Below are 25,769 nucleotides of genomic sequence, written 5' to 3'. Positions count from 1 at the left end.
TAAGAGAAGAAACATAGTAAATGTGCATTTGACTAAACATTACTTGTGTGAATTGACTTGGTAACGTTCTTGTTACATTGTTTTATGCTTAAAATTATTGCCCAAAAAAAGTAATAATGCACAACCACACTGCCTTTAAGGAGGACGACAAGGATTTTCCATACATTTTGTTACATGTGAAGAATGCACAGGTAAACATGCAATATCGGCTGGCGAAGTCACACTGTAGCACAGCATGGTACTCAGTGATTTATAGGCATAGAATTCAGGTATTTGACTGTTTATTTACATTTTGTATCACCAGATTCTGAGGATGAAACAAGGGGAACAGGCTCCATCAAGATTACTGTAATTTTAGGCATTTAGCTTACCTTTTGATTGTTTTGCTGGCTCAGCTGTCTTCGTTTTTACTAAAGTAAAATAAGACACTATTAGAGACTCCATATTAAAATAGTTATATATAAAATTAATCACACCTACATTTACTCACTTACACAATTTTCCAACACCTCATTTATTCAAACACATAGTAACTCATAGTTAATATGTTAATAAATCACCCTTACAATTATACACTCATTCATATAGTTACTCTCACAACCACTGACTCTTACACATGCTTGTTTATATACACCAACTCTCACATAAAATGCCTTTTATTTTTTACTTTGTTGAAGATGTACAACTAAAACATATGTTCGCTCACCAACACACAAATAAATACACTCAGTCACCCAAACAACTGTTTCCACATGTACTCTTAAACTTATACACCTAGCCAATCAACCATTCACACATCTATGCATAGAGTTACAAACACCCCATCCAACCACACACAAACTCAGTGTCCCATACAGATACTCACCCAACTAATCAATAACTAATATACACACTCATGTAGTTAGTGACCAACTGATGCAGCATGTTATACAACAACAGAGACAGTGATGCACACATTCACATAGTTTAGTTACTAATCCATGTATTAAGTGAGACACTTTTAATTACTCACTTAAACAGACAGTCAGACAGCTACTAAATCCTCCATTCAGACAGTTATATATCCACTCAATCTTCAATACAGATTGGTATATATATATATATATATAATACATATTTAAAATTCAAACTAAACCACATTCACTGGATGATGTCATCAGTGATGTCATCAGTGATGTAATTTGAGATGTCATCCGTGATGTCATCAGTGATGTCACTGACCATGTCATGAATAATGCAATATGTGACATCATCAGCAGTGCATTGCGGGTGGATGAGTTATAGTTAGCAGAACTAACTATAACGGAGGAATTTCTATGGTTTTGTACGAGTTAAATGGCCAGCTAACAATTTTTCTGTGACTTTCTAAGGTTTTTTAAATGCTAATTTCTAACTATAACGTCTCTGAAACCTATGGTTTTTTCAGTGAATTTCAAAGCTTTTTTAAATGCTAATTTCTAACTATAACGTCACTGAAACCTATGTTTTTTTCAGTGAATCTATATATACATACATATATAAACATATATATAATCTGCATATCCATATAAATACAAATATAAATGCATGCATACATATACATATACATATACATATATGCATACATATGCATGTTATGTACATGAAAGTTTGAAAAACACTAATACAAGCAAAGCTAAAAAGCCACCTAATTACAAACGGAATTGCTTTAACTTAAACGAGGGCGAGACCTATTGCATTTTCAATGCTTGTTTACTTTGGTTCCATCAAGAAGGCATTCAGATGTGTCACACATTTACCATAAATTCTGAATGTTGGCACTCTGGTTGCTCATTAGATCACTGTAGTAACTGTAGTAAAGCTACTGCTCACCAGAGAAGTCTGCCGCTGGTATTCAAAGTGCATGTTTCAGTCTGCATGTCAGAATTTTTTAATGAAATAGAAGAGGATTTGAGAAGTCAAAATGTGCCCTATTAGGGCACATTTTGAGTGACTTCTCAAATTTCTGACATGCAGACTGAAACATGCACTTTCAATACCAGCAGCAGACTTCCCTGGTGAGCAGTAGCTTTACTACAGTGATCTAATAAGCAACTAGAGTGCTAACATTCTGAATTTATGGCAAATTTGTGACACATCTGAATGCCTTCTTGATGGAATCAAAGTAAAAAAATGAAAATATTTCCTACTGAGGAGACTGTAGTAAATGAGGAAATTAGGAAACATCATAACTAATAAGTCTCCCAAAATGGCCACCAGAGACAAAAGAGCCCAAATGTAGCCCATATATCACCCAGATGTAGCCCAAGTATAGCCCGATGACAGAATGTTCCAGAGTGTTCTAACGAACAACTAGAGCGCTAACAGTCTTACTTATGACAAAAGTATGGCACACCTGAAGCCATCTTGAATGGAATAAAGTGGTAACACTTAAAACATTAAATTTACAAAGGAACACAATGAGGGGATTCATGTTGCCATAGAAATTATGATTAGTGCTGCAGAAAAAAAATTAGGGCACATTTTGACTTCTCAAATCCTCTTCTATGTCATAAAAAGATTCTGACATGCCGACTAAAACATGCACTTTGAATACCAGCAGCAGACTTCCCTGGTGAGCAGTAGCTTTACTACAGTGATCTAATGAGCAACTAGAGTGCTAACATTCTAAATGTATGGCAAATGTGTGACACATCTGAATGCCTTCTTGATGGAACCACGTAAAAAACTGAAAGTATTTCCTACTGAGGAGACTGCAGTAAATGAGGAAATTAGGAAACTTCATAACAAATAAATCTCCCAAGATGGCCACCAGAAACAAAAGAGCCCAAATGTAGCCCAAATATCACCCAGATGTAGCCCAAGTATAGCCTAATGACAGAATGTCCCAGAGTGTTCTTAAGAACAACTAGAGCGCTTACCGTCTTACTTATGACAAATGTATGGCACACCTGAAGCCATCTTGATTGGAATAAACTGGTAACACTTAAAACATTTAATTTAAAAAGGAACACAATGAGGGGGTTCATTTTGCCATAGAAATTATGATTAGTGCTGAAGAAAGAAAAATTAGGGCACATTTTGAGTGACTTCTCAAATCCTCTTCTATTTCATTAAAAAATCTGATATGCAGACTGAAACGTGCACTTTTAATACCAGCAGCACACTTCCATGGTGAGCAGTAGCTTTACTACAGTGATCTAATGAGCAACTAGAGTGCTAACATTCAGGATTTATGGCAAATGTGTGACATATCTGAATACCTTCTTGATGGAATCAAAGTAAAAAACCAAAAGCATTTCCTACTGAGGAGACTGCAGTAAATGAGGAAATTAGGAAACTTCATAACAAATAAATCTCCCAAGATGGCCACCAGACACAAAAGAGCCTAAATGTAGCACAAATATCACCCAGATGTAGCCCACATGTAGCACAATGACAGAAGTGTGCAAAACACTTATTTTTTGTGTATTTGCAGTTTTATATAATGCAGACTTGTCAGGTATTGGAATGCTTTACATGAGCATTGGTTACATCACACAAGATCAAATTCATTTTGGTTGTGGACATGGGGAGATTAAGTGATTTGACCACAATCACAGAATGTTGAGCTGAAGCAGAAACTCCAACCTGGTTCCCCAGTTGCAAAGTCTGCAGCTCTGGAAGTAACACCACATCCTCTCGCCAAGGTGCAACATTTAATCAAGTGGTCAACTGGATAAAAAAACATAAAGATTAGAAATAATTTAAAAGTTCTTTGTCGCTATTTGAAAACTCAGAAAATATGTGCTCATTTTAGTTTTTTAGAGAACTAACCATACTTTTGATGCAAATAAGACCCTCTCATATATGTAATTTCTAAAGGAAATACTCTAGGTATTACAGTTTGGATTACATCAAGATGACGTCAGGCGTTCCACACTTTTGTAATAAATATAGAATGTTAGCAATCTAGTTGTTCATTGGGATACTGTTGAGAGGCAGAGGCCAGGGGCATGGACTCTGAAAATTGAAGGCAGGTAGGAGACTGCAGAGGCAACAATTTGACCACACTGGGCAGGCAGTAAGGGCAGCGGCAGCACAACAGACTATGGAGGGCAGTGGAAAGGGGGGCAGGGGCAACAATACAGGACTGGCAAGAGAGGCTGTGGCAATATAATAGACCATTGTGGGCAGAAGGAAGAGGCAGTGGTAGTACAACCATACATGGCAACAGACCCGTTTCAGCCAGAAACGTCCAATGTTTTTAAGCTCAAATGGGCTTTATTTGATCTGTCTCCTGTCTACAATCTCCTCTTTTTCAATGTAACTCAAAGGGGAAAATCAATACCCCAGTTTTTTTTCAAAATCTCCCTCTTACCAAGTTCAAAATGTTCGCAAGTATGGTACATTGAATCATGGTAGGCAGGAGGAATTGGGATAGGGACATGGACTTGGATAACAGAGGACAGGGGGGACATGGAGAGGTGCACCAAACTGACCCTACAGGGCAGGCATCAGGGTTTGCAGCAGCACAAAACACCACACAGCGCATGTGGGACGGGAGTGCAGCACAACAATCCATAGAAAGCAATAGGGAGGGGACAGGACCATGCACATGGACAACAGAGAACAGATGGGAAAGAGGCAATGGTAGCTAGCTGACCATAATGGACAGACAGGAGAGAAAGCTGCAGCATAACAGACCATAAAGGGCAGGAGGGACGGATCAGGGGCATTACAATGGAACAGACAAGCCAGGAGGGAGGGAATAGGGGGTCTGCACATGGAAACAGAGGGCTGGGGGGCAAGGTGGCAGGGCAGGAGCAGCAAGATGACCATGGAGGTCAGGCAGGATGGGCACTAGAAACAAGACACACCATGGAGCGCAACAATGAAACTATGGTGGCATACACACAGACCATTGGGGTCAGGGGCAGCTAGCTGACCACACAGGGAAGGTGGGAGGGGCCATGGCAGCACAGAAGACCATGCATGGCAAGCGGGAGGGTTAGTGGCAGCACTATGGCTATGATGGGCAAGAAGGAGGGTGCAGGGGCATGCACAAAGGACCATGGAGGATAGAAGGGAGGGTCAGGACCTGGGCACAGACAAGAGAGTTCAGGGGAAGGGGCCTCACAACAGACCGTGCGGGTCAGGCAGGAGGAGCAGTTGCAGCACAACAGATCAGGGAGGGCAGAAGGGTGTGGCAGTAAAATGGACCATGGAGGACAGGAGGAAGGGGTAGGGGCATGGCATGTGGACAGGCAGGGTGGAGGTGGCAGGGACAGGTTACAGTCATCTGACAATGCTAGGCAGGTGGGAGGGGAGTGGCAGCTCAACAGAACTCTCAGAGTAGATAGGAGTGGCAGGTCCATGGAACATAGTGGGCAAAAAGGATGGAGCAAGGGCATGCACAAAGACATCAGAGGGCAGGGGGAAGGAGAATAGGGGCAGCAAGCTAAGCACAGAGGCTAAGCAGGAGGTCAATGATGGGCCATAGAATTGGGCAATGGAGGGCAGGAGGAGTGGACTGGTACATCATGCTAAATGAAGGGCAGTGGCAGCACATCAGACCATGCATGGCAGGAGGGAGGAGGCTAGTCTATGGATTCAGACAACAGAGGATAGAGATGAGGTGGATGAGGCAGCAAGCTAACTGTTCAGAGAAGGTGGGTATTAGGAACTTTATTGTTTTTAAAATGTGTCTGTGCGAACTACTTAAAATATGAACAAGTATGCAGCATAATCTCACTTTTATTCAGGAAGAAGAGGACGTTTGTGACTGTGACTCCGGGCTCACTTGGCAGAAACACCCCCTGACCCTCCACCCCCATCGCAAAATGTAATGCCCGTGAAAAGGGTAGGTGGACGCAGTGTCATATAGAACATAGTCCTGAGAGCACGATTGAAAATGAAAACTAGATCTAGTATATGGTATAAACTATGCACCAAAAAGTGTGATATAAGATGAACCGGGGCGTGAAATATAATATGCAATACATAGTGCACAATGACAGACTCATTGGAGAGAGCGAGATAGCACAGGCACTAGCGCGTGCTATGCGATATGCGCCTTGGAGTGTAATATGCACAGGGCAGTGTTGTGTAACATAACTAGTCTCTAAAGTTGTAATATAAAATATGTGCTGGGGAGTGTAACGTTGCATATGCACTGTGACAAAGATATGGATCCCAGATTGTAATATGTATGGCATAGCGCTGTGCGTTATAACATACACATCGAGGAAGGCACGTTAGATGGGGCAAAATAACCCGTGCGAAGGCAAGTGTGGCATGACATATTCACGGGGTGGTGTTACAGTGCACATGGGCTAGAGAGTGTCATAGCATACGCACTAGCTGGTGGAATACAACACAGAGGTGTGAGGCAATCGGCGGGCACTGGTGGGTGTAACACAGCATTGGGCTCAGCCAGGAGCACGCTGTGACTCTCAAGTGAGGTTCGTCTCCTTTCCAGAGAGTAAAATAAAAAGTATTACACATCCGGCGGTGGATGTGTTTTTTATTAACCGTGAGGGGGGTTTCTTGCATAGTTTGGTCGAATTTTTGTCGAATCCCCTTTGAATGGCTTGGTGTGCGTGTATATTAAATGTGCCCGTCAATAGCTACCCATGTTTGTATAAATAAACGACAAGGGTGTCTATTTGGAGAGTACCCACCGGCGGGGGCGCCGGGATTAGGCACGGTAGGGCGTCAGACACGTCAGAGCTTCACTAGCGGTGTAAATACATTCCATGTGGATTCATTCTATGCATAGTCGCCTTTTAATGAATATCACGCAAATCGTCATGGTGATAGGTACATATGGTTTGTCCAGCATGTCCTAGGTGTTTCTATAAATATATATATTTTTAAAATAATAAAAAACAAAGGCCGGCCCTGGGGGATGGGGTCCCCGGAGCCATAAGTGGCCTGAGGAGGGGGGCAACGCAGCCCCCTCCTAAAGAATTTAAATTAAAAAAAGGCCATGACCCGGGGGTTGGGGTCCCCGGGGCCGATTAAGGCCTTGGGAGGGCCAAATTTATTTTTTTCAACAAAAAAAATTAGGTTACAGGCCCTGGGGGATGGGGTCCCCAGGGCCAGTAAATTAGAAAAAGAAGGGGGGCCACACAGCCCTCCTTATTAAAAAAATAAAATAAATAAAAGACCGGCATCGCGCTGGAGGCCACGCCCCCTCCTTGCAGCACTCTGCAAACGCGCCCCCTGGCCAGTTGTAAGTTGGGGAATTAATTCCCCTTCAATACTGAGGATCCCTTAGGGCCAATTAGCCCAACAGGTATCTCCAGTGTGCGCCAGGGAGCTGTGTTACAGACTGGTGTTCTGAGGCCACGCCCCTTTTTACACCTCTATGCAACGCAGCTCTGTGGCGCTTACTGAAGGTACCTAGTGGGCTAGTTTGACCCTAGGGACCCTTAGGATTCAAGGGGACTTAATCTCCCAACTTCAAAAATGACCACAGGGCATGTTTACACAGTGGGGAAGAAAGGGGACGGGGCCTGAGGTGACGTGTGCAAACACGCCCTATGGCGCATTTTAAGTTGGGGAAATAATTCCCCTTCAATCCTGAGGGCCCCTGGGGGCTAACTAGCCCACCAGGTGCTTCCAGTAAGCGCCACTGAGCTGCGTTGCAGAGAGGTGGTCCAGGCCGTGCCACTTTTTACACCTCTCTGCAACGCAGCTCTGTGGCGCATACTGGAGGTACCTAGTGGGCTAGTTGGACCCTAGGGACCCACAGGATTCAAATTACCTTAATCTCCCAACTAAAAACGGCCACAGGGCGTGTTTACACAATGGTGAAGGGATGGGACAGGGCCTTAGTTAACGTGTGCAAACAAGCCCTGTGGCGCGTTTTAAGTTGGGGAAATAATTCCCCTTCAATCCTGAGGGCCCCTGGGGGCTAACTTGCCCACCAGGTGCTTCCAGTAAGCGCCACTGAGCTGCGTTGCAGAGAAGTGGTCTAGGTTGTGCCCCTTTTTACACCTCTCTGCAACGCAGCTCTGTGGCGCTTACTGGAGGTACCTAGAGGTCTAGTTGGACCCTAGGGACCCTCAGGATTCAAGGGGACTTAATCTCCCAACTTAAAACGGCCACAGGGCGTGTTTACACAGTGGGGAAGTGAGGGGACGGGGCCTGAGGTGACGTGTGCAAACACTCCCTGTGCCGTGTTTTAAGAGGTAGTTTTAATCCCCTGCCCTATTATATACTAGAGGCTTACAGAGGAGGTCATGCTGATCACAGGGGGACCCCAACGCATAGTGTTCCCTAGGGTATGTAGGTGTTTTCACCGTATTCTGAGTGTCTTTTAACATAGCACTGGCTCTAGGACTGGTTAGTCAGACTCAGTTACCACCAGTATCCGTCTGAAAAAGTTGAGGGTACAGGATGATTTTGCAACAAGGCTTCTTTCTGCTCTTCTGTTTGTTCTTTCTCCACGTTATCCTTCTTCCTGCACTTTTCTTCGTCTTTGAGGACTTCTGTTGCTTCTTTCTGCATTTCTTTTTTTGCTTTCTGTGCGTTTTCTCTTCTTTCTTCACATGTCCTATTTCTGTAGGCATAGTTAGAAATTAGCATTTAAAAAACCTTTGAAATTCACTGAAACAACCATAGGTTTCAGGCACGTTATAGTTAGGAATGAGCATTTAAAAAACCTTAGAAATTCACTGAAAAAACCATAGGTTTCAGGAGCGTTATAGTTAGCTGGACTTTTCACTCGTACAAAACCATTGAAATTTCCCCGTTATAGTTAGTTCAGCTAACTATAACTCGCGCGCCCGCAATGCACTGCTGATGACGTCACATATTACATCACTCATGACATGGTCAGTGACATCACTCATGACATCACTGATGACATCTCAAATGACATCACTAATGACATCACTGATGACATCATCATTGTGATAGAGTGGCAGACCTCCTCTTCCCCTAATATAACCTTTGATACACACATTCAAAAATAGAAACTACAATGTTCAAAACAATGGACATACCAATACCAGTTACAACAACCTATTCAGTAATTCTAAGATTCACATACACATCCACTCATTCACCAACAGTCCTATACAGTCACTCATACATGTACTCACTCATCATATGTACTCACACACCTATACATCCTGTTACACAACGCCACTCATCCATAGAGTTACTCACACACATAGTCACTCATGCTAATAAAGAATCAAACATCCATTTACTTGCATATACAGTTATACACACACCACCACACTTACTTCTACGGAAACTTACACATACTTAGTCTTTTAAACAATCACTTATAGAAACACATACTTATTCATACAGGAACTCTTTCAATCTCTTACTCTCACATATACTCACTCATATACACCAATAGTCACATATACTAGTTTAAAACACATGTAGTTACTCATAAAGACACTATTGAGACAGTCTATCACTCACTAACATACCCATGCACACACTCATCCACCCATACAGTCCTGCACACATGCTGTCTTAAACACATACAAACAGTGAGTCACTCATTCATGCACCTATGCACTACGTAATACCCCCCACTGAACCATACAGACACTAAGACACTCATACTGATACTCAAAAAACCCACTAATAACCTATATAGACACTCATGTAGCTACTCACCAACCCATGCAGCCACTTATACACAAAGTGAGAGACTGATACAGATATTTACACATTTAAACATTACTCACTCAGCCATGTATTCACTAAGATACACTTAATCAGTCAGTTATACAATCAATTTTTCAAAAACGAATCATCCATTTAGACACTTATATACCCATTTATTCTTCCATCGACCTTGAGATATACATATATAAAACATATGTAATTTTCAGAAAAACACACATTCACTGGATGATGTCATCAGTGATGTCATTTGAGATGTCATCAGTGATGTCATGAGTGATGTCACTGACCATGTCATGAGTGATGTAATATGCGACATCATCAGCAGTGCATTGCGGGCGCACGAGTTATAGTTAGGTGAACTAACTATAACGGGGATATTTCAATGGTTTTGTACGAGTGAAAAGTCCAGCTAACTATAACGCCCCTGAAACCTATGGTTTTTTCAGTGAATTTCTAAGGTTTTTTAAATGCTAATTCCTAATTATAACGTGCCTGAAACCTATGGTTTTTTCTAGGCCTGAGCTAAATTTCCGTTCCGCTCGCGGAAATTGCGAAAATTTGACATTTTCACGTTCCGCGGAGAGCGCAAAAATGTCAAATTTCCGCATTCCGTAGCTTTGCGATAATTTGTTTCTTGCTCGCGCTGTAAAATAATACATTCTCGCGCGCGCGCGATCGCCTTACCTGAATCCCCGCGTTCGCCGACAAGTTTTCCCGATCCGGTCGCGTTCTCCACAAGATGTTGGATTGTTGGTAGCCATTTGCGGTGTCTTGCGACAGTTCGCGCCCGCAGTAATGTCATTGGTCGCGCGATCATGTCTTTCTTCTCGCGATCATGCACCGCAAGAAGAGTGAAAACAAGATGGCCGCGCCCGCGAGCCGCGACCATGCAGAAAATACCGCGAACAGGCGGGAAAATATCTTCCGCATCTTCGCGATATTTCCGCGTGTTTGCGGAGATTTGTAACATTTTCGCGATAATTTGCGAAAGTCACTTTCGCAAATTCCGCCCACCCCTAGTTTTTTCAGTGAATATGTATGTGTATATATCTATATACATACATATATAAACATATATATAATCTACATATTTATATAAATACAAATATAAATGCATGCATACATATACATATACATATATGCATACATATGCATGTTATGTACATGAAAGTTTGAAAAACACTAATAAAAGCAAAGCTAAAAAGCCACCTAATTACAAACAAAATTGCTTTAACTTAAACGAGGGTGAGACCTATTGCATTTTCATTGCTTGTTTACTTTGGTTCCATCAAGAAGGCATTCAGATGTGTCACACATTTGCCACAAATTCTGAATGTTAGCACTCTAGTTGCTCATTAGATCACTGTAGAAAAGCTACTGCTCACCAGGGAAGTCTGCTGCTGGCATTGAAAGTGCATGTTTCAGTCTGCATGTCAGAATTGTTTAATGAAATAGAAGAGGATTTGAGAAGTCACTCAAAATGTGCCCTAATTTTTCTTTCTGCAGCACTAATCATACTTTCTCTGGCAAAATGAACCCCCTCATTTTGTTCCTTTTTAAATTAAATGTTTTAAGAGCTACCACTTTATTCCAATCAAGATGGCTTCAGGTGTGCCATACGTTTGTCATAAGTAGGACTGTTAGCGCTCTAGTTGTTCTTTAGAACACTCTGGGAAGCTGCAGTAGAAAACAAAGGAATCAACTGACAGTCTCTGCGCTTGTTGGATGTACATGTTTTACTGAGAATGTCAGACTTCATTCTCACATGACTGAGAAAGATAATGTGAATTTACAGAAAATATGCTCTCAGTTTAGCTTACAGATCACCTTCCAAACCTCTGTGGGAAAAGCATGAGAAAATAGTTTTCTCTCAAACAAGATTCATGATATCCCAGCAGACGGCTTTTTCACATGGTAAAATCACCTTAGAACACACCACGATTCCAAAAATGAGTATGGTGCCATCAACAAATGATTTATAATGTAACTAAAGTATTAAAACCTTCTATTAACTGCAATGCTTTTTAATGCGGTGCTATCATGTATATTGGTCCCAAGACGGCTGCCAACACTTCTTGGATGAAGTGCTGCCAGCCAATCACATTTCACGATGACATGTGGGGTTAGGGTCCGCCCAGATGTATATGTGATTTTACTTTTGATTTTCTCAGGAACTACTGAACGGATTTACACCATTTAAACAAAAGGCATGATTCTGAACTGAGGTCTACCTCTTTGCCAAATTTCGTCTAATTCCGTTCAGCGGTTCGGGCTGTTGCTGCAGCTAAAGATCCTATGGGAAATTGCATTGGGAAAACACGTTTTGGGACCCTCCTTTTTTATCATCCCCCGCTACACAAATCATCACGACACTTTCAGGATAGGAGCGGACCGGAGCTGACCAAAAGTTTTGAAAAGTTTGCGAAGATTTGTCAATCGGCGCAAAAGTTATTGGGAATAGAATGTTGCGGATATCCTATAGATAATAGGTCCTAACTATAACTACCTACTGGCGACCACTAGTAGGTAATATATATATATATATATATATATATATATATACACACTGAAAAAACCATAGGTTTCACACATGTTATAGTTAGCTGGAAATTTCACTCGTAAAAAACCAATGAAATTCCCCCGTTATAGTTAGTGCAGGCAACTATAACTCACGCGACCGCAATCCTCTGCTGATGATGTCAAATATTACATCACTGATGACATATGTGTCTTTATGAAAAATAAATATTTGTAATATATGTATAGCTAAAGATACAGTATTAGCATCAACAGAGGATTGCGGTCGCGTGAGTTATAGTTGCCTGCACTAACTATAACGGGGGAATTTCATTGGTTTTTTACGAGTGAAATGTCCAGCTAACTATAACATGTGTGAAACCTATGGTTTTTTCAGTGAATTTGCAAGGTTTTTTAAATGCTAATTCCTAACTATAACGTGTGTGAAACCTATGGTTTTTTCAGTGAATTTGTACGGTTTTTTAAATGCAAATTTTTTTTTGCGATTTTTGGTAAACCTATGTATAAAATAATACATGTACTATATCCTGCATTATGGAATGGTTATTTTTTTTTTAATGCATTTTTTTCCGTGCGCGTACGGTAAGCTGACGCTACGCGCTCCGTACGTCATAAGTACGGTGCGCTTACATGATACGATGCACGTACGGTAAGCTGACGCTATGCGCTCTGTACGTCATAAGTACAGTGCGCTTACGTGATACGTACGTGACGTACGCGTACACGCATGCGCGTTGCGCGGAAGCAACGTCGCGGTTACGCAGGGGCGTGTAATGCGCATGCGCGAGTGCGTCTTACGTACACGCTCCGTAAGCACTCAGTAAGCGTCACGTTTGCGCATGCGTACTTGTTTACGAGCGCGTACCGTAAGCTTACGGAGCGCGCACGGTAGGTCATGTGATCCACAAAGAACACTTTTCATTGGTTGAAACTACTTTCAGTTCCAGAAACTTCCCACACCACACCCATTTTCCTCATTACTGCTTGAGATCCCCTAGGAGAAGGAGCTGAATTGACATTGAGATACAATGGCAGAGCAGCAGACCTCTTCTGAGAGTGAGCCTAGCAGCACCATCATCAGGCAGAGAAGGAGGAAACAAAAGGATTCTTTTGTGTGGGAGTATTTTACTTTTCCAGAGGGGCAGAAAAAGGTCAATGCTCCATTGGTCACTTGCACACTTTGTGACCGTGTTTTATCTAGAGGAGATCCAAGGAAGAAGTATTCCTTTGGAAATCACTCTATGATGAGACACCTTAGGGATAAACATCCCAGGACCTTTGCTCGACATACTGGAGAAAACTCTTCAGTAAGTCACCTGAGCCCAACCTCAGAAGCTCAGCCGAGTACATCATCGGCAGCTCAGCTGAGCCCTTCCTCTGAGGTGGGAGCATCACCTTCTTCTGCTCCTCTGGACATTAACCCTCGATTTCGGAGGGTTTCAATGAGGTGTACAACGTGTTGTGGTCTTATTGTTTTTGGGGAGACCAGTGTTTCCCTTATTAACAATAAGATAGACCAGCACGTTTGTAGACGCTCATAATATTCCCATTCTTTCTTTCCTCCATCCCTGTATTAAGCCAACGGCTCTTTTAAGAGCCAACCTTACCTCACAATTTTTTTTATTTTTTTTTAAGCTTTCCTTTTTGAAAATTTTTTTTTGCCGTGCGCGCACGGTACGCAGAATCGCGGAATAGTTACGCGAAGTTCGCGGATTTTTTCCTCGCGGAATTTCTCCGTTTACGCCGTGCGCGTACGCTACGCGCATTAGGCGATTTTTCGAAAAAAAATTAAAATTAATTTTTGCCCTTGGGGGTCCTTCTGGGACCCCCTGACAAAGGCTAGGGGGTCAGGAACTGTCCACTCTGCCCCCTTTTCACGTTCTCCACCTTTGTTTTTCACCCCCTCAGACTGCGAGAGACAAAATGGCGGCCGACACTTCCTGGTTTCGACCGATTCAAATGTTTACTAAGATCTAACAACCAATCAGAATCGTGCTCGTGCACGGCGGCGTGCGCGTACGGTAAGCTTACCGTACGCGCTCGGAGCGCGCCCATAGATATGTATATTGATTTAAATGCTATTTTCTCAGGAAATACTGAACAGATTTACACGAGACCTTCAAAAGGCACATCCCTGACCTGAGGGCTACCTCTCTGCCAAATTTCAAGTAATTCTGTTCAGCCGTTCGGGCTGTAGCTCGGACTAAAGGTCCTATGGAAAAATGCATGGGGAAAACGCGTTTTGGGACCCCCCCTTTTTCTCAGCCCCCGCTTGACGAATCCCCCCGAGACTTTCAGGGTAGGAGCGGAGCGGAGCGCCCCACCTATTTTGAGAATTTCACGAGGATTCGTCAATCGGCGCCAAAGTTATTCCAAATAGAATGTTGCGGATTTCCTATGGAAACACGGTCCTAACTATAACTATCTACTGGCGACCGGCAGTAGATAATGTATATATATATATATATATATATATATATATATATATATATATATATATATATATATATATATATATATATATATATATATATATATATTACCTACTGGCGGTCGCCAGTAGGTAGTTATAGTTAGGACCCCTTTTTCATAGGAAATCCGCAACATTCTATTTTGAATAACTTTGGCGCCGGTCGATGAATCCTCGCGAATTTTTCAAAATAGGTGGGGCGCTACGCTCCGCTCCTACCCTGAAAGTCTCGGGGGGATTCGTCAAGCGGGGGCTGAGATAAAAGGGGGGTCCCAAAACGCGTTTTTCCCATGCATTTTTCCATAGGACCTTTAGACAGGGCTACAGCCCGAACGGATGAACAGAATTACTTGAAATTTGGCAGAGAGGTAGTCCTCAGGTCAAGGAAGTGCCTTTTGTAGGTTTGGTGTAAATCTGTTCGGTAGATTCTGCGAAAATAGCCTTTAAATCAATATATATATCTGAGCCATCTTACGGTGCGCTTACGGTACGCTTACCGTACGCGTACGGTGGCGTGCGCGAGCGCGATTCTGATTGGCTCTTAGATCTTAGTAAACATTCGAATCGGCCGAAACCAGGAAGCGGCGGCCGCCATTTTCTCTCTCGCACTGAGAGTTAGGTTGTAAAATAAAGCCAAAAAACATGTAAAGGGGCTGATTAGACAGCTCCCACACACATAGCCATGTTGAGGGAGTCCCCAAAGACCCCCCAAGGCCAAAAAAGCAATTTTTATTTTTTCGCTAATTTCGCCGATTACGCTTACCGTACGTGTACGGTAAAAAAAGGAAATAAAAAAAACACTATCCACACTTTCCCCACCCCCTGTGCTTTTGGTGGCCGAAAGCCACCAAATGTGCAGGGCTTATTAGAGATTAGAAAAACCACAATATTTTAAACAAAAATAATAAAAGAAAAAATTATCCACACTCTCTCCACCCCGTGTGCAAATGGTGCCCGAAGGGCACCATTTGTGCATGGATTATAAAAATTACGAAAAATTAAAATATTACCGTGCACGGAACGAACTGCGTTAAGTGGGCGCGCACGCCACGAATGGCGTAAAGTAACTTAGCATTTAAAAAACCGTACAAATTCACTGAAAAAACCATAGGTTTCACACACGTTATAGTTAGGAATTAGCATTTAAAAAACCTTGCAAATTCACTGAAAAAACCATAGGTTTCACACATGTTATAGTTAGCGGAAATTTTACTGATAAAAAACCAGTGAAATTCCCCCGTTATAGTTAGTGCAGGCAACTATAACTCACGCGACCGCAATCTTCTGCTGATGACATATGTGTCTTTATGAAAAAAAAATATTTGTAATATATGTATAGCTAAAAATGTATGGAAGAAGACATGGGCAAATAAGTGTCTAAATACAGTATTAGCATCAGCAGAGGATTGCGGTCGCGTGAGTTATAGTTGCCTGCACTAACTATAACGGGGGAATTTCACTGGTTTTTTATCAGTAAAATTTCCGCTAACTATAACATGTGTGAAACCTATGGTTTTTTCAGTGAATATATATATATATATATAAATATATATAGGCACACTGTCTCTTTTTAAAATATAATGAAGAGCATTGATAGGCTGGACTATTTTTGCTTGAAAAATTTGAAGAGATTAGTTATTACTGGTGTTGCATTTTAAAATATGACAAAAAAATCATGTTTTGGAATTGCATTAGCACTTTACGAATAAAATATGTTTCTATTTGCACTTGAGTTAAGCATATTTTGCACAAGACAGCTGCCAGTGCACTTGCACTTTAATAAAATACAATTGGTATAGGATAACTGTTAAAAAGAGAAAGATGAATGAGACATGCCCGCTTTCTCCAAGTTATCTGGTACAGTAATCTCCAATATTTTACCGACCCCTCCCCTTTATAACCAACTTTTATCATCCGTTTATAAAATCACTATGTTGTCTTTTATCTATTGCATTGACATTTTAGACTTAAACATTTGCATATTCTTAATATTTATGATAATCAGTGAGAAATATCTAGAGGCGCTTAAATGTGGATTGTGTTGAAATTATGGAATATTATTTTCATGTGCTGCTGTTGGTGTACTTTACTGTGACTCATTTTAAAAACATTAGAATTTAAAAAAATGAATAAAATGAAAAAGAAAGAAAAAATAGAAAAAATTTAGAAATATAAATTGATGGAAATCATTGCTGCCAGTTCATGAATTATGGTTTACTGATCATCCATGTGTTTTTTTTTTTTTAAAGAACATTGAATTTTGTACTTTACACCTGTGAGACCCACTTAGGACTAATTAAGTGGACATGCAGAGGGGAGGGCATTTTCACAATTTCTGTGCAGTATCATCATGTCTGTTATCAAGAAGCAGAGTGCTTTGAAACACATGAGGTAAATAAATGCATCTGCATGAAAATGTCAGTTTCCATTAAATTCATCTACTCTTCGAGAGCGTCTTCAAACTGGGGAATAACAAAAAAAGAGTGGGGGGACTCTGGCCCCCCATGCTGCCCTGTGGACCGCCACCTCCCTGGGGCTTCCGACTTTAAAGGCGGGGGAATTCGCACACCCCTGTAGCCCCAGAGACCACCACCTCCCCAGGGCTTTGTTCTAAATATTAGGGTGTGGGGAGTCTCCTGCCTCCCCCACACTGTCCTGGGTCCACCACCTCCCCGGGGCATAGAATAATTTAATTACGGGGGTCCATAGCGGACCACCACCTCCCTGGGCTTTAAAAATATGTTGGAGGGGAGCTGTGCGGCCCCCTCGTGGAGCCCTCCTTGGCCCTTAGGGCTGCCTCCAGCAATATCCCAGAGTGCCCGTCCTAGAGTGCCAACGCCTGGGACATTGCAGTTTGCTATGGCAGGGCGGGAACACTGCTCCCGCCCTGTCATAGCAAACACTGCTTTGTATCATGAAAGGGAGAGCAAAAAACCTGCTCTCACTTCCAGGAAGCAAGCAGAATTGCTTTTGGGCAAAGTAAGCTGCATGTTAGCAGCTCCCTTTGTCCAAAAGCAATGCTGGCTCCTGCAGGAGGCGGGGATCAAGCAGGGATTGCGGGGGCATAGGGGCTCCCCCCACAGTCCCCAACGTGAGGCTATGCCCCAGGGGATGGTGTCACTGGGGCCGAAAATGGCCACCCTTTTTGAATATATAGACTTTTTTAAAGAAATAAGGCCTGGCCACGGGAGATGGGGTCCCTGGGGCCAAAAGTGGCCTGAGGAGGGGGGCTGTGCTGCCCCCTCCTTTAAAAGGATTATATATATATATCAACGCTCAAGAGGTTTCCACACAGCAGAGAAGCACTCGAGCAGCAGGTAGGTTTACCTCATAACCTTTAATCTTTAGTACAGGCAAATTCGGCATTCGAGTAAATAAAAGCAGTTCCAGCCCTTCGCCTTACGCGTTTCGAATGTCTCTTCATCAGAGGCTTGGGCCAGGATAGCGTGCAATTGTAGACACTCCCCCATTGATATGCTCGCATCTACATGAAATGCCTTATGGGAGAGACCGTCCTCTTATTCCTTCGTGAATCGATGCACTATATATTTCCTGCTGTATTGAAAGGCTCCGCATGAGCCCCCCGTTTGCCGGTACGCCCTTATCTGTAGCCTGTTGCCCCACGGTGGGACGGGTATATCCAGGTCCCATGTGGCCCCCAATTATAGCAGGGTGGTGCTCCTCCAGCGGCTGGGCTGCCGCTTATAGATCAACGCTCACGAGGTTTCCACACAGCAGAGAAGCACTCGAGCAGCAGGTAGGTTTACCTCATAACCTTTAATCTTTAGTACAGGCAAATTCGGCATTCGAGTAAATAAAAGCAGTTCCAGCACTTCGCCTTACGCGTTTCGAATGTCTCTTCATCAGAGGCTTGGGCCAGGATAGCGTGCAATTGTAGACACTCCCCCATTGATATGCTCGCATCTACATGAAATGCCTTATGGGAGAGAAAGTCCTCTTATTCCTTCGTGAATCGATGCACTATATATTTCCTGCTGTATTGAAAGGCTCCGCATGAGCCCCCCGTTTGCCGGTACGCCCTTATCTGTAGCCTGTTGCCCCACGGTGGGACGGGTATATCCAGGTCCCATGTGGCCCCCAATTATCGCAGGGTGGTGCTCCTCCAGCGGCTGGGCTGCCGCTTATAGATCAACGCTCACGAGGTTTCCACACAGCAGAGAAGCACTCGAGCAGCAGGTAGGTTTACCTCATAACCTTTAATCTTTAGTACAGGCAAATTCGGCATTCGAGTAAATAAAAGCAGCTCCAGCACTTCGCCTTACGCGTTTCGAATGTCTCTTCATCAGAGGCTTGGGCCAGGATAGCGTGCAATTGTAGACAGTCCCCCATTGATATGCTCGCATCTACATGAAATGCCTTATGGGAGAGAAAGTCCTCTTATTCCTTCATGAATCGATGCACTATATATTTCCTGCTGTATTGAAAGGCTCCGCATGAGCCCCCCGTTTGCCGGTACGCCCTTATCTGTAGCCTGTTGCCCCACGGTGGGACGGGTATATCCAGGTCCCATGTGGCCCCCAATTATCGCAGGGTGGTGCTCCTCCAGCGGCTGGGCTGCCGCTTATAGATCAACGCTCACGAGGTTTCCACACAGCAGAGAAGCACTCGAGCAGCAGGTAGGTTTACCTCATAACCTTTAATCTTTAGTACAGGCATATTCGGCATTCGAGTAAATAAAAGCAGTTCCAGCACTTCGCCTTACGCGTTTCGAATGTCTCTTCATCAGAGGCTTGGGCCAGGATAGCGTGCAATTGTAGACACTCCCCCATTGATATGCTCGCATCTACATGAAATGCCTTATGGGAGAGAAAGTCCTCTTATTCCTTCGTGAATCGATGCACTATATATTTCCTGCTGTATTGAAAGGCTCCGAATGAGCCCCCCGTTTGCCGGTACGCCCTTATCTGTAGCCTGTTGCCCCACGGTGGGACGGGTATATCCAGGTCCCATGTGGCCCCCAATTATCGCAGGGTGGTGCTCCTCCAGCGGCTGGACTGCCGCTTATAGATCAACACTCACGAGGTTTCCACACAGCAGGGAAGCACTCGAGCAGCAGGTAGGTTTACTTCATAACCTTTAATCTTTAGTACAGGCAAATTCGGCATTCGAGTAAATAAAAGCAGTTCCAGCACTTCGCCTTACGCGTTTCGAATGTCTCTTCATCAGAGGCTTGGGCCAGGATAGCGTGCAATTGTAGACACTCCCCCATTGATATGCTCGCATCTACATGAAATGCCTTATGGGAGAGAAAGTCCTCTTATTCCTTCGTGAATCGATGCACTATATATTTCCTGCTGTATTGAAAGGCTCCGCATGAGCCCCCCGTTTGCCGGTGCGCCCTTATCTGTAGCCTGTTGCCCCACGGTGGGACGGGTATATCCAGGTCCCATGTGGCCCCCAATTATCGCAGGGTGGTGCTCCTCCAGCGGCTGGGCTGCCGCTTATAGATCAACACTCACGAGGTTTCCACACAGCAGAGAAGCACTCGAGCAGCAGGTAGGTTTACCTCATAACTTTTAATCTTTAGTACAGGCAAATTCGGCATTCGAGTAAATAAAACCAGTTCCAGCACTTCGCCTTACGCGTTTCGAATGTCTCTTCATCAGAGGCTTGGGCCAGGATAGCGTGCAATTGTAGACACCCCCCCATTGATATGCTCGCATCTACATGAAATGCCATATGGGAGAGAAAGTCCTCTTATTCCTTCGTGAATCGATGCACTATATATTTCCTGCTGTATTGAAAGGCTCCGCATGAGCCCCCCGTTTGCCGGTACGCCCTTATCTGTAGCCTGTTGCCCCACGGTGGGACGGGTATATCCAGGTCCCATGTGGCCCCCAATTATCGCAGGGTGGTGCTCCTCCAGCGGCTGGGCTGCCGCTTATAGATCAACGCTCACGAGGTTTCCACACAGCAGAGAAGCACTCGAGCAGCAGGTAGGTTTACCTCATAACCTTTAATCTTTAGTACAGTCAAATTCGGCATTCGAGTAAATAAAAGCAGCTCCAGCACTTCGCCTTACGCGTTTCGAATGTCTCTTCATCAGAGGCTTGGGCCAGGATAGCGTGCAATTGTAGACAGTCCCCCATTGATATGCTCGCATCTACATGAAATGCCTTATGGGAGAGAAAGTCCTCTTATTCCTTCATGAATCGATGCACTATATATTTCCTGCTGTATTGAAAGGCTCCGCATGAGCCCCCCGTTTGCCGGTACGCCCTTATCTGTAGCCTGTTGCCCCACGGTGGGACGGGTATATCCAGGTCCCATGTGGCCCCCAATTATCGCAGGGTGGTGCTCCTCCAGCGGCTGGGCTGCCGCTTATAGATCAACGCTCACGAGGTTTCCACACAGCAGAGAAGCACTCGAGCAGCAGGTAGGTTTACCTCATAACCTTTAATCTTTAGTACAGGCAAATTCGGCATTCGAGTAAATAAAAGCAGTTCCAGCACTTCGCCTTACGCGTTTCGAATGTCTCTTCATCAGAGGCTTGGGCCAGGATAGCGTGCAATTGTAGACACTCCCCCATTGATATGCTCGCATCTACATGAAATGCCTTATGGGAGAGAAAGTCCTCTTATTCCTTCGTGAATCGATGCACTATATATTTCCTGCTGTATTGAAAGGCTCCGCATGAGCCCCCCGTTTGCCGGTACGCCCTTATCTGTAGCCTGTTGCCCCACGGTGGGACGGGTATATCCAGGTCCCATGTGGCCCCCAATTATCGCAGGGTGGTGCTCCTCCAGCGGCTGGGCTGCCGCTTATAGATCAACACTCACGAGGTTTCCAGACAGCAGGGAAGCACTCGAGCAGCAGGTAGGTTTACTTCATAACCTTTAATCTTTAGTACAGGCAAATTCGGCATTCGAGTAAATAAAAGCAGTTCCAGCACTTCGCCTTACGCGTTTCGAATGTCTCTTCATCAGAGGCTTGGGCCAGGATAGCGTGCAATTGTAGACACTCCCCCATTGATATGCTCGCATCTACATGAAATGCCTTATGGGAGAGAAAGTCCTCTTATTCCTTCGTGAATCGATGCACTATATATTTCCTGCTGTATTGAAAGGCTCCGCATGAGCCCCCCGTTTGCCGGTGCGCCCTTATCTGTAACCTGTTGCCCCACGGTGGGACGGGTATATCCAGGTCCCATGTGGTCCCCAATTATCGCAGGGTGGTGCTCCTCCAGCGGGCTGGGCTGCCGCTTATAGATCAACGCTCACGAGGTTTCCACACAGCAGAGAAGCACTCGAGCAGCAGGTAGGTTTACCTCATAACCTTTAATCTTTAGCACAGGCAAATTCGGCATTCGAGTAAATAAAAGCAGTTCCAACACTTCGCCTTACGCGTTTCGAATGTCTCTTCATCAGAGGCTTGGGCCAGAATAGCGTGCAATTGTAGACACTCCCCCATTGATATGCTCGCATCTACATGAAATGCCTTATGGGAGAGAAAGTCCTCTTATTCCTTCGTGAATCGATGCACTATATATTTCCTGCTGTATTGAAAGGCTCCGCATGAGCCCCCCGTTTGCCGGTGCGCCCTTATCTGTAGCCTGTTGCCCCACGGTGGGACGGGTATATCCAGGTCCCATGTGGCCCCCAATTATCGCAGGGTGGTGCTCCTCCAGCGGCTGGGCTGCCGCTTATAGATCAACGCTCACGAGGTTTCCACACAGCAGAGAAGCACTCGAGCAGCAGGTAGGTTTACCTCATAACCTTTAATCTTTAGTACAGGCAAATTCGGCATTCGAGTAAATAAAAGCAGTTCCAGCACTTCGCCTTACGCGTTTCGAATGTCTCTTCATCAGAGGCTTGGGCCAGGATAGCGTGCAATTGTAGACACTTCCCCATTGATATGCTCGCATCTACATGAAATGCCTTATGGGAGAGAAAGTCCTCTTATTCCTTCGTGAATCGATGCACTATATATTTCCTGCTGTATTGAAAGGCTCCGCATGAGCCCCCCGTTTGCCCGTACGCCCTTATCTGTAGCCTGTTGCCCCACGGTGGGACGGGTATATCCAGGTCCCATGTGGCCCCCAATTATCGCAGGGTGGTGCTCCTCCAGCGGCTGGGCTGCCGCTTATAGATCAACACTCACGAGGTTTCCACACAGCAGGGAAGCACTCGAGCAGCAGGTAGGTTTACTTCATAACCTTTAATCTTTAGTACAGGCAAATTCGGCATTCGAGTAAATAAAAGCAGTTCCAGCACTTCGCCTTACGCGTTTCGAATGTCTCTTCATCAGAGGCTTGGGCCAGGATAGCGTGCAATTGTAGACACTCCCCCATTGATATGCTCGCATCTACATGAAATGCCTTATGGGAGAGAAAGTCCTCTTATTCCTTCGTGAATCGATGCACTATATATTTCCTGCTGTATTGAAAGGCTCCGCATGAGCCCCCCGTTTGCCGGTGCGCCCTTATCTGTAGCCTGTTGCCCCACGGTGGGACGGGTATATCCAGGTCCCATGTGGCCCCCAATTATCGCAGGGTGGTGCTCCTCCAGCGGCTGGGCTGCCGCTTATAGATCAACACTCACGAGGTTTCCACACAGCAGAGAAGCACTCGAGCAGCAGGTAGGTTTACCTCATAACTTTTAATCTTTAGTACAGGCAAATTCGGCATTCGAGTAAATAAAACCAGTTCCAGCACTTCGCCTTACGCGTTTCGAATGTCTCTTCATCAGAGGCTTGGGCCAGGATAGCGTGCAATTGTAGACACCCCCCCCATTGATATGCTCGCATCTACATGAAATGCCATATGGGAGAGAAAGTCCTCTTATTCCTTCGTGAATCGATGCACTATATATTTCCTGCTGTATTGAAAGGCTCCGCATGAGCCCCCCGTTTGCCGGTACGCCCTTATCTGTAGCCTGTTGCCCCACGGTGGGACGGGTATATCCAGGTCCCATGTGGCCCCCAATTATCGCAGGGTGGTGCTCCTCCAGCGGCTGGGCTGCCGCTTATAGATCAACGCTCACGAGGTTTCCACACAGCAGAGAAGCACTCGAGCAGCAGGTAGGTTTACCTCATAACCTTTAATCTTTAGTACAGGCAAATTCGGCATTCGAGTAAATAAAAGCAGCTCCAGCACTTCGCCTTACGCGTTTCGAATGTCTCTTCATCAGAGGCTTGGGCCAGGATAGCGTGCAATTGTAGACAGTCCCCCATTGATATGCTCGCATCTACATGAAATGCCTTATGGGAGAGAAAGTCCTCTTATTCCTTCATGAATCGATGCACTATATATTTCCTGCTGTATTGAAAGGCTCCGCATGAGCCCCCCGTTTGCCGGTACGCCCTTATCTGTAGCCTGTTGCCCCACGGTGGGACGGGTATATCCAGGTCCCATGTGGCCCCCAATTATCGCAGGGTGGTGCTCCTCCAGCGGCTGGGCTGCCGCTTATAGATCAACGCTCACGAGGTTTCCACACAGCAGAGAAGCACTCGAGCAGCAGGTAGGTTTACCTCATAACCTTTAATCTTTAGTACAGGCAAATTCGGCATTCGAGTAAATAAAAGCAGTTCCAGCACTTCGCCTTACGCGTTTCGAATGTCTCTTCATCAGAGGCTTGGGCCAGGATAGCGTGCAATTGTAGACACTCCCCCATTGATATGCTCGCATCTACATGAAATGCCTTATGGGAGAGAAAGTCCTCTTATTCCTTCGTGAATCGATGCACTATATATTTCCTGCTGTATTGAAAGGCTCCGCATGAGCCCCCTGTTTGCCGGTGCGCCCTTATCTGTAGCCTGTTGCCCCACGGTGGGACGGGTATATCCAGGTCCCATGTGGCCCCCAATTATCGCAGGGTGGTGCTCCTCCAGCGGCTGGGCTGCCGCTTATAGATCAACACTCACGAGGTTTCCACACAGCAGAGAAGCACTCGAGCAGCAGGTAGGTTTACCTCATAACCTTTCATCTTTAGTACAGGCAAATTCGGCATTCGAGTAAATAAAACCAGTTCCAGCACTTCGCCTTACGCGTTTCGAATGTCTCTTCATCAGAGGCTTGGGCCAGGATAGCGTGCAATTGTAGACACCCCCCCATTGATATGCTCACATCTACATGAAATGCCTTATGGGAGAGAAAGTCCTCTTATTCCTTCGTGAATCAATGCACTATATATTTCCTGCTGTATTGAAAGGCTCCGCATGAGCCCCCCGTTTGCCGGTGCGCCCTTATCTGTAGCCTGTTGCCCCACGGTGGGACGGGTATATCCAGGTCCCATGGGGTCCCCAATTATCGCAGGGTGGTGCTCCTCCAGCGGGCTGGGCTGCTGCTTATAGATCAACGCTCACGAGGTTTCCACACAGCAGAGAAGCACTCGAGCAGCAGGTAGGTTTACCTCATAACCTTTAATCTTTAGTACAGGCAAATTCGGCATTCGAGTAAATAAAAGCAGTTCCAACACTTCGCCTTACGCGTTTCGAATGTCTCTTCATCAGAGGCTTGGGCCAGAATAGCGTGCAATTGTAGACACTCCCCCATTGATATGCTCGCATCTACATGAAATGCCTTATGGGAGAGAAAGTCCTCTTATTCCTTCGTGAATCGATGCACTATATATTTCCTGCTGTATTGAAAGGCTCCGCATGAGCCCCCCGTTTGCCGGTACGCCCTTATCTGTAGCCTGTTGCCCCACGGTGGGACGGGTATATCCAGGTCCCATGTGGCCCCCAATTATCGCAGGGTGGTGCTCCTCCAGCGGCTGGGCTGCCGCTTATAGATCAACGCTCACGAGGTTTCCACACAGCAGAGAAGCACTCGAGCAGCAGGTAGGTTTACCTCATAACCTTTAATCTTTAGTACAGGCAAATTCGGCATTCGAGTAAATAAAAGCAGCTCCAGCACTTCGCCTTACGCGTTTCGAATGTCTCTTCATCAGAGGCTTGGGCCAGGATAGCGTGCAATTGTAGACAGTCCCCCATTGATATGCTCGCATCTACATGAAATGCCTTATGGGAGAGAAAGTCCTCTTATTCCTTCATGAATCGATGCACTATATATTTCCTGCTGTATTGAAAGGCTCCGCATGAGCCCCCCGTTTGCCGGTACGCCCTTATCTGTAGCCTGTTGCCCCACGGTGGGACGGGTATATCCAGGTCCCATGTGGCC

General features: G+C 44.8%; 1 protein-coding gene across 50 annotated transcripts in view; it reads right to left on the bottom strand.

Moving 5' to 3' along the window:
• The window catches only part of LOC146820883 (uncharacterized), a 1,936,624-nt gene that overhangs the window by 311,860 nt on the left and 1,598,995 nt on the right, over window positions 1-25,769 (bottom strand). For all 50 annotated transcript variants that reach the window (XM_085611721.1, XM_085611696.1, XM_085611722.1 and 47 more), the window contains one exon: window positions 372-410. In XM_085611721.1, coding sequence (XP_085467847.1) covers window positions 372-410 — 39 coding nt within the window. The remainder of the gene's footprint in view (window positions 1-371; window positions 411-25,769) is intronic.

Source organism: Triturus cristatus, chromosome 6 (genome assembly GCF_964204655.1).
Source record: "Triturus cristatus chromosome 6, aTriCri1.1, whole genome shotgun sequence".
NCBI lineage: Eukaryota > Metazoa > Chordata > Amphibia > Caudata > Salamandridae > Triturus > Triturus cristatus.
Note: the sequence above shows the minus strand (reverse complement) of the source record. Positions and strands in the feature narration are given on the sequence as shown.